The 9702-nt window shown below is 49.2% G+C and overlaps 1 protein-coding gene across 1 annotated transcript in view; it reads left to right on the top strand.

The window, feature by feature from the left end:
• The window catches only part of NOBOX (NOBOX oogenesis homeobox), a 10576-nt gene extending 5619 nt beyond the window's left edge, over positions 1–4957 (top strand). The window contains exons 3-9 of the mRNA XM_034648729.1: positions 747–1316; positions 1731–1837; positions 2181–2293; positions 2521–2645; positions 2872–3103; positions 3438–3742; positions 4456–4957. Of these exons, the coding sequence (XP_034504620.1) occupies positions 747–1316; positions 1731–1837; positions 2181–2293; positions 2521–2645; positions 2872–3103; positions 3438–3742; positions 4456–4757 (1754 nt within the window). The 3' untranslated portion in view covers positions 4758–4957. The remainder of the gene's footprint in view (positions 1–746; positions 1317–1730; positions 1838–2180; positions 2294–2520; positions 2646–2871; positions 3104–3437; positions 3743–4455) is intronic.
• The last annotated feature ends 4745 nt before the right edge of the window (positions 4958–9702 follow it).

Genomic DNA, 9702 nt, shown 5'->3' with positions numbered 1-9702 from the left:
TTGTTTGGGGGGGGGGATGAGGGAGGCCCACGACCGCGCACGCCCTCCATCCTTGAGGTTCCCATCTCCCTGCACGCCGGGCCAGGAGCCCCAGGGCCCTCCTTGTCTAGGTTCCGACAACCGTCTTTCTGACCAAGGCCTAGCATTCTGGTATGTCGCATTCATTGAGCACCTACCACGTGCCAGGTTCGCTAGGGTACAAGGTCGCCTAAAACGCTGGCAACCCAATGTGTCCCCCCACTCTCCTTCCTCACACCACCAGCCGGCCGTCTTTGTCCCTACTCTAAGCAGTGATGCCTGTATCTGCAGCAGGAACAAGATCCAGCCTTAGAAGCAGCAGACTCAATCTCTCCCTCCTCTCTGTGCACTCCCAGCTTCACCATTTGTCCCCTAGAAATGCCTGAACAGATTCCTGTCCCTTGACTCACATTCCTGGGGGAAGTCTAGGGGAAAAAACCCAGGCAACTCTCAGAAAGTAAGTACCCCCCAAATTAGGATTGCTCTCCTACCATCTGTGTATGTGAGCTCAGGCCCCCTCATGGATGCATATATTTGCTCACATTTTTCAAAGCAGTGGATTATTTAATTCGATGGTTATGATAGTCAAGCAAGCACGGTGAGCCTAGAATCATTACCCTCTTTAAGGAGTGGACAAATGAAAGCTTGAGGCCAAACAGGCAACTGGCTGCAGAGCAGGAAGCAGCACATTCTCTAAGTCCAGACTCTTCTTTCTCCCCGGTGCTAAGGTCAGCGGGTGCTGTTCCCCACAGGCCAGGAAGCTGGAGGCAAGCCACTGGCTCCAGGGCCAGAGAAGGAACTGCTGCAGAGTCCAGTCCCCCACACTCGGGATGCCCCAAGTGAGGAATTGCCCCCCTCTCGCCGCGTCGCTGGGGAGAAGCCGTCATCAGAGGCCCCTGGAGAGCCAGCTGGTGCAGATACTGGGAGGGCGAGCCAGCCATCTGGCTCTGGGACTCTCCACAAAGACACAGTCATGGCCCCACCTAGACCCCAGCGTCCCGGGGAAGGCTGTTCCTTCCCAGTGAGAGAGGCAAAGCCAGGGAAGAGGTCCCACTCTCCAGCCTCCAGTAAGCAGAAAATGCCCAGTGTTGGGGGTCTGGCCTCTGCATCATCTCCAGGTGCCATCAACTCCGCCCATGCCACACACAACCTAGTGCCTTGTGGGTCTGGCCGGGGGCCCTGCCATCTGGCCAACCTCCTCAGCACATTGGCTCAGAACAGACAAAACACAGATCAGAAGAGGACCCCAGAAGTGACCTGTCAAGTTCGGAAAAAGACTCGGACCCTATACCGCTCAGGTAAGGCCCTGAAGGTGAGAGAAAATCTAAGAGAGTTGGTGTCATCTCTGGGAAAGGTGGGCTCAACAGAGAACGCAGTAGCCCCAGGAGATTGCAGTGTGGGCAGTCTGTACAGCCCCTTGTCCTGAATCCTGTCTTGACCTGTGTCAGGGCCACAGCCTGTGACCCTCAATGGGTTGCCTCATCAGAAGGTGAAACCGGGACCAGGTTAGAAGGAGCAGGAAAGGAAACACCATACAGTTCCCTGCCACAAAGCCCAGGAAAGCGAGAGAAGGTCCCACCCAATGGGTAATTTAGTTGCAAGGCTCTGGGAAGACCCTTGGGTTGGGAACAATGGTCTCATCTGGAAGGTATCTGTCTTTCTCCTCTTGCTGCCACATCACAGTTTGTCCTCATGCAAGTTTCTTCTTCCAGACCAGCTGGAGGAGCTAGAAAAGATCTTCCAAGAGGACCACTACCCAGACAGTGATAAGCGCCGGGAGATTGCCCAGACGGTGGGGGTCACCCCCCAACGCATCATGGTAAAGGGGGTTCTCCAGCGGGTCTCGGGGTGGAGGAGAAACCACCAGCTGGAATGCTTGAGGAGCACAGCGAGGACTCAGCATCTCCCTTTAGGGGCTGAGGTTAGGTCTTAGATCCGGCTGTGTTCCTGCCTATGTCCACGTTGCTACCACCTCAAATTAGAAAATACCTCAGAGCTATCTAGATGAATCTTTTCATAAAACCACTCTTGCAGAGAAAGGCGTCTGAAGCCAAGTGGTAAAGTGACCTCCTAAAGTTATCCAGCTCATCATGTGACAATCAGAGCCCAAATCTTAGTCTCTGCCAAGCTTCTGGAACTCTTCAAGGGTCTCCCCCCTACAGGTGTGGTTCCAGAATCGCCGGGCAAAGTGGCGAAAAGTGGAGAAACTGAATGGGAAGGAGGACAAGGGCAGTCCTACAGACCCTGCCCCTACCCCTGCCAGCAGTCAGTGCAGGTAGAATTTCTCCTCTTCCTGGATCTCAACCCACAGGTAGGAAGCTGGGCTCCTGGGGTCTAGAAGAAGAGAGTGTTGGAAAGTTGGCCATGAGGGCTGGAGTTTTTGGCTAATATTTAGAAAGACTTTGGATAGAGGGCGTTGGGAAGTTGCCAGTGTCTTGTAGGAAGGCAGTGTCTGGGACTCTGGTGTCCTTTCCCTGCACTGAAGCCCTGGTCTAAATCTAGGGACACTAGGGCTACGGTGTTCCCCCTGCCTGCCTCCAGCTCTGCAACTGAGCTGCCACCTACTATGCCCCTGGCCCCAGAGCCTGGAACCTTCCCTCAGGAGCCCCCTCTGGATATTCTTACAGGTAAGCTGACCACCTCCTGAGGGTTATGTGAGGGGAAATGGCAACTGGAAAGACAGAGTCCTTTCTAGATAGATAGATGGGCGAGTGGGCCAGTGCCCTCTAGTGTTTTGGTCCAGTGGAGCCTATTCAAGGGGACCTGGGCATGGCACACTTCCACCATCCATAATCCCAAATCTGCCTCCCCATTTTCTTACCTTTGTAACCCCTCTTTGACTTTGGTTCCTAGAGACCCCTATGCTGCTGACCTCTGACCAGACTCTGGCGCCAAGTCAACAGAGTGAGAATACTCAAAGGGTGGCAGTGACTCCACCGCTCTTCAGCCCCCCACCTGTTCGAAGAGTCAACCTTCCTTTTCCCCTGGGCCCTGTCCCGACCTCCCAAGTGATGCCCCTGCTGCTGGATACTCCTGGCAGTGACAGCAGCCACAAAGAGGGCCCCTGTGGCTCCTGGGGGACCAGGTATGGAGCCTGATGGGGGTGGCCACCTGAGTTATCTTGGAAGGGTATAGAAGGAGAAAAGACGGATCAAGCAGGGTGGGGGGTTAGCTGAGAGAAGCAAGGAGTCTTAATTGTGATGAGGATTAAAAGCATAAGTAGATTTGAAGTGGGAAAGATCTAGACTATCGTAGCAACGACGTAGGAATGAGGGTGAGAAGCCAGGAACAGGAAGAGAAAGAAGAGGATGAGGCAAGTCTGGGGTCATGGAGATGAGGAGGGTCTGACCTACTGTGTGGCCACATGAGGAAGCTACTCCTGAGCCTCACAAAATACTCTTTTGTCCCCCCTCCTCCAGCATCACCCCCCCATCCACCTGTTCATACTTGGAAGAACTGGAACCCCCGGATTACCAGCAGAGCCCCCAGCCGGGACCATTCCTGTTCTCCCAGGCTCCACAGAGCCAGCTTTACCAACAGCCTCAACCCCAGTTTTCCTACCTGCATCCCTTCCCCTTCCCCACGCCCCAGTCCCTGATGCCTCCGCTGTCAGATGACTCCCTCTTCACATCACCTTATGGCCCCAGTGCGGGTCCGTCTCAGGGCTACTTCCCCGGCCCCCCATCAGGACAGATGGTGCTGCAGCCACCTGCTGGGAACATGGGTGAGTTGGGGCTGGAAGAGAAGGTGCCCATGGTGACAGAGGAAGGTGAGAAGGGACAGGGAGCCTCACTGGCTGAACAGCAAGGTGGTGAGCGAATCACCTTTCCGTGCCCCTGATTGGCTTTACAAAACTCTTCAGGTCTCTGGGGGGCTGCACAGCAGAGTGAGAGCTTTGGAGTTAGGAAAACTAAGTTTGAAGTCCAGCTCAGCTGTTCTCGGCTTTGCTGAGTCTCAGTTTTCTGGACTCTAAAATGGGAATAGTATTCCTCTATCAGGGAGGGATTTGCTGAGGGTTAGGAACAATAGGAGGGAAAAACAGTATGAGGGAAACACAGAGTAAATGGCAGCTGATCTGAGCATTCTGACAGGCCACCTGGACCTCTGAACTCTAGACAAAACCATCGTAGTAAGACAATTCCAGTAGAAGGGAAGGAAAGACGTGCGCAGTCCGGCAGCCTCCCTGCTGCCCGTGCGAGGGGGCACTGGCCTGACCCACAGGCCACTCTGTGTCGATGTTACCAAACCACAGAAGCTCGAGTCAGGAGCCTGTCAGGTCCGTGGGGAGCTCCTGCCCCTGGTACTCCCCCTGCACTGGCAGTGGGTTCCTAAACTGTGTTTCTGTGGGAGGAGGGGGGGAGTCTGTCACAGAGTATATTCAGCGTGGTGGGTAACCTTAATCCTGTCTAAGCTTTCCTGTACTCTTTGACCCCGCAGGTACAGTCCCCTGGAATGACCCTTGCTTGCCAGAACTGCCTTTCCCTGGTCCCTTCTGTCCGCAAGCCCTTGGGCACCCCCCCGGAGGGGATGGCTACTTCCCGGAGCTGTTCCCAGCCCCCTTCGCTCCAGCCGTGAGCAGGCAGCCTTCTCCAGGTGTCTCCCAGCTGCCTGAAGCCGCTGGACCAGGAGCAGGGCCCTTCCTTGGCAAGGCCCAAGAGCAGCCTCCCGCCTCCTCTGCGGAGGATCCTTCAGCACCCCAGAAGGTCCGAGAGGAAGACAAGCACGGCTGTGGCCCCTAGTCATGGGGCCAAGGAGTGGAAGGGGGGGTGGGAGAGGGTTGGGTGCCACTGAACAGACAGCAGTGTTAGGAAGGACCGGGGACTCTGTTGACTGGGGTGGAAGTCAGACGTTTCCCCCTCTGTGGGCTCACCTTGCCACCTAATTTGAGAAGCATTAGGGCCAGCCCCACCTTTTCCCCCACACCCCCATATGGCAGCCCTGAGAGAAAGGATGGTCCCTATGACTTCTGAATGCTGCGTAAGTTTATGTTTCCTTTCCTTGCCAGACAAATGAGCCAGTGTCTGTTGTAAGCAGTAAACTAGTTTACTCTTGGGTTTCTCTCAGTAATTATGTGTCTCCCTGCTCACTAATTAAAAGCTGCATTTCTTTCACTGCCTTCCACTCAGCTGACCAGTTGCTGGATGCAGTCCTAGCTGTTCCAGGCAAGGTCTCCTTCGGGCATGATCACGTGGAGCCTGGCATCTTCCCTGGGCCCGTCTCTCCTGCTGGAGGAGAAATCAGGCATCTTGGGCCTTTGTCTTCAGTCCTGGCATTAAATCATGTTCTATTCCCAAACTCAGGACTGAACCTGAGCAAATCTGAGCCTGGACCTCTCTCTGGAATTTGGGCTCCGTGGGGATAGGATTACAAGAGACACTCAAGGATATTTTAGGTCAAGTCTTTAGCACTGTGAACCATAACTTATTTTTCCAAAGCTCTTTTTTGGGGGAGAAGTGTAGGAATGAGTGGGAGCACCAAGAAGAGGATGTTCCTTCATATATATATATATGTATATGAGGCAGCCCACATCTGACGGCCCTACAGTGCCCAAATAGCTAGGATTTGAGGGTCACTGATTCAAACTGCATCACTGCATTTGCTGAGTGTGTATGTGTGTACCATGCTGGACCTCCAGATGCTATGATTATTGGAAAATACATTTTTTTTCAAAAACTTATATTAAGTAGTTGTTAACTTATATTCGTCATAATAGTTCTAGAGTCATGACTCATAAGAACTGAAAATTTTGGGAAAATATTTGGAAACGGAGAAGAAACTTCTTGGTTACACCAGAACACACGTGTGCATCTCCGTAGGGTTATAGGGACCAACGGCACTGAGTAGCTCCGCTCTGCTGTTCTAGCCATCATCTCTTCCTGCCACTGGAGGATCGTAACAGCCAGGCACTAACAGCCTTAATTTAGGGATTAGAATGTATACATTACAATATGAAAGGACCTGTGTTATGATTCATATCTGGGTCTTTTAAAGTATATATCTCACAAATCTCTTTTGTTTTCACATTCTGTCCCATGAGGCCCATGGCGTGAGCAGCCTAAAAAGCAGACAAAAGAGGAAAAGATGGCTCTCACTGTTCGCTCACATGCTACTGTCCTGCTCTTTCCAACAGCAACCACTATGTTCCCTTGCTTTCAAAGCCCTGTGGGGAGGCTGGGTATCTTCCCCACCAGCTCTTAATTGGTTCGGGCTCCTGCCACTCAGATTAGTAGGAACCAAGAATGGAGCAAATGCAACACTGCAGACATCTAAAGCCAAGAACTGGAGGGAAACAGACTTTAAAGTCTATGCCTGGGCACCTGGTGGCTCAATCAGTTAAGTGTCTGCCTTCAGCTCAGGTCATGATACCAGGACCCCGGGATTGAGCCCCCCATGCCTCTCCCTCTGCCTCTCCCCTCCACTGGTGCACTCTCTCTCTCTCAAATACATACATAAACTCTTTAAACAAACAAACAAAGGTCTATGCCTATGTGCAACACTTAGCTAAAAAGTGTTACCCATTCTAATGGTGGACTAAAAATAAAATGAGAACTAAGAAATAATGATAGACCAAACAGAGAAAATGGTGAAAAGTGATTAGAGGCGTAGAATCCTAGAGGTAGAAGAAAACTGACCAGCTGACAAGTCCAACCCCCTGACAAATCCCGGAGTGTCCTCTGTGCCACCATGGATGGAGGATCATTGAGTCTGGATTTTCCAGTCGTGGGCGACAGAGGTGGCTGCCTAACTCGCCTGCACAAGTGGCCACAGGAGTTTTGAGAGCTTAAATTCTTATAGAGCTCTTCTGCTAGGAAGAAGCCACTGTTGTTTAATTGATCTGAGTTTTGCTTTCCATGTGCTACAGAGAATAAATCCACTACCGCAAAATCTGAGGACCGTGGGTCATTCCTCTAAGCCTTGCCCTCCCTTGGCTTGCTCCCAGCTCCTTACCACCCTGCGTGCGTGCCTCTCTTCAGATGAAGATGAACTTATGGATGTCCCCTTGACGAGGGGTGCCAGCACCGAACCTGACTTTAATGCAGTCTGGCTCACTGCATTGCAGTGTGACTGTCCCCTCCATCAGAAAGGACAGTCTTTTCTATTGTTGTCTGGAGAGGAATTGGATTTTTTCCCCCAGCCACTCCATATTCTTGGTCCCAAACTTATTGTCAGCTATGACCCCTAGGTCATAGAAACTGTTTTAAAATCATTCTATCAAACTGAGGGCTTCAGAGGGGAGGAGGGTGGGGGAATGGGATGAGCCGGTGATGGGTAGTAAGGAGGGCACGTATTGCATGGTGCACTGGGTGTTATACGCAACTAATGAATCATGGAACATTACCTCAAAAACTAAGGATATACTGTATGGTGACTAAAATAATAAAAATTATTATAAAAAATAAATAAAATCATTCTCTCTTACTTTGCATTTGGAGAATTGATATTTTTGACCCTAAATACACAAAAATTTACTTTGTTTTTTCAGTCTCGTTTGGTTAACTGTAGCCCGTTGCTGAGTTTGTTGGGATGGTTTGGAGTCCTGTGATAACATTCCCATTGTTTGCGATTTTGCTCTCTGCCAATTGGATCAGTATGCTTTCTACATTTTATAGTCATCATTAGTAAACAAAATAAGTAATTACAGAACACTTTGACATCCCTCCTTGAAAACACTCTTCTTAACGGGCACTTTTTTGGGGCTGAAAGTTACGGGCTAAAAATCCTCTGCTATCATCCAGGGCCATCCTGTGGTATCTCCAGGATTTTGAAAACACATTTTGGGAAAAAACTTTGCTGTATGGCCCACTAAAATCAAAACATATTCTCTTTATAGCACTCTAATGATTTAATATTCTTGTAAACCTAACAACACAATAAATGAGACTAGTTTGGCACGGCTTATCTTAGGAGACACTGATGGTCTTTCACGATTATTTTTTACCTAACATCTTTTGATAATCTCTTCTAGAAATTTATGACTATTACACATTAAATTTACTCTTCTTTGGCCTCTACAAATCATGGCTTTAAAAATTAGGATAATTGCCTCTATTAAATCTTGGAGATCCTCTCCTGTTCTACTCTGGAAAACATCTGGAATTATTTAAATCGGCTAGAAGATTGCGTTTGGGTTTTAAGATCGTCTCATGTTTTTGGTCCAAGCTTTTAAATTCCTAGAATATCATCCTTTCTGGAGAAGACCGGCTAAAATAAGAGGCAAGTTGCTTCTGCCTCCTCTGTATTACATGTTGACATTATAACATCTGCCTCAAGAAGTATGTTTGTCCTCTCCCTGTTCTTCCTGTTCCCAGTTTGGTTTGATTATCCTCACGGCCAGTGTTATTGTTAGTAGTGGACGTCAGCATGTTTTGCAGCACGGAGCTGCTTCTGGGCTTTACACTTAAAGAGATTATCCTTGGAATTCCAGAATGTGCTGCCTTTTAACATTTACATCTTTTAATCCTTTTAAAATCTGACCATGTTACCTTCTGCAGGATTTCTATCATTCGTTACAATTGTGATTACAGGGGCACCTGGGTGGCTCAGTTGGTTAAGCGTCTGCCTTTGGCTCAGGTCATGATCCCAGGGTCCTGCGATGAGTCCTGCATCGGGCTCCCTGCTCAGTGAAGAGTCTGCTTCTCCCTCTCCCTCTGCTCCTCCCCCCTCCTTGCTCTCTCTCTCTCTCACTCCCTAATATAAATAAAATCTTTTTGAAAAATTGTGATTACATCTGTAGAAATTTATTTTTGATAGTTCCACATCCGTCTGAGCCATCCCCTTCTGGAAGGATGCTGTGCTCCTTACAGTTGGCTCTAGCTTCTGTTTTGGTTTTGGCTGGAGTGCAGGAGCAAGTGTGCATGCTGGAGAGCCAAGGTCAGGCCACTCCTCTCCTTAGATCACGGGGCCAGCTGAATATCAGCATTCTTCCTACCTCCTCTCCCCCCACAGCACCCTCATCCTCTTGACGTTATCACCCTCAGCACTGCAACCCCAGGGCTTTGCACTCGGCCAGAGCCAATCCTTCCTTGCAGATTCCAGGAAAAAGCCTGTCCCTCCAATGTAAGCCTTCAAGATCACAGAATTTCCACTAGATGGCAATCTACCACCAGGTTCATTGCAGCCTTAAATTCTTCTGAATTTTTTTTATCAGAAAGCCCATGCTAATTTTTTCTCCAGAATACCCTAGAGCCACTAATACCAGGTTCAAAGATATTAATGTCATTTGGGTTGCAGCTTGGTTTGCCAGATAAAATATTAGATGTCCAGTTAAATTTGAATTGCAGACAAACAACAACAACAAAAATATTTAAGTGTCAGTATGCTTCCTGCAATATTTGGGTATTTATTTTTATTTGCTAAATCTGGCAGCCCTGGTTGTAGTGCTTTGCTAAGGACATCTATGATCATGAGAGTTTCACAATTCAAAATTTGCCCAGAAGACCTCCAGCTTTCTACTCAGCTTTCTTGCAACTCAGGCTCCTGGGCAGTCCTGGCTTCACTATAGGAACGCAGTTCATTTAGCAACCCCCCCCCTCCACCTACCGCTATAACTTTCCATACAAGCTTCAACTCTAAAATCTCTTGGAGTCCTATTATATTTTCTGTTCCTGTTAGCTAAATTTTTTTCTATTATTTGTGTATTTCTGAGATAGTCCATTAGAATTTATTTTTGACTGTGCATTTTAC

The sequence above is a fragment of the Ailuropoda melanoleuca genome, chromosome 1, assembly GCF_002007445.2.
Source record: "Ailuropoda melanoleuca isolate Jingjing chromosome 1, ASM200744v2, whole genome shotgun sequence".
Classification (NCBI taxonomy): domain Eukaryota; kingdom Metazoa; phylum Chordata; class Mammalia; order Carnivora; family Ursidae; genus Ailuropoda; species Ailuropoda melanoleuca.
The sequence above is the reverse complement of the archived record's forward strand: the minus strand, read 5'-3'. Positions and strand labels throughout refer to the sequence as shown.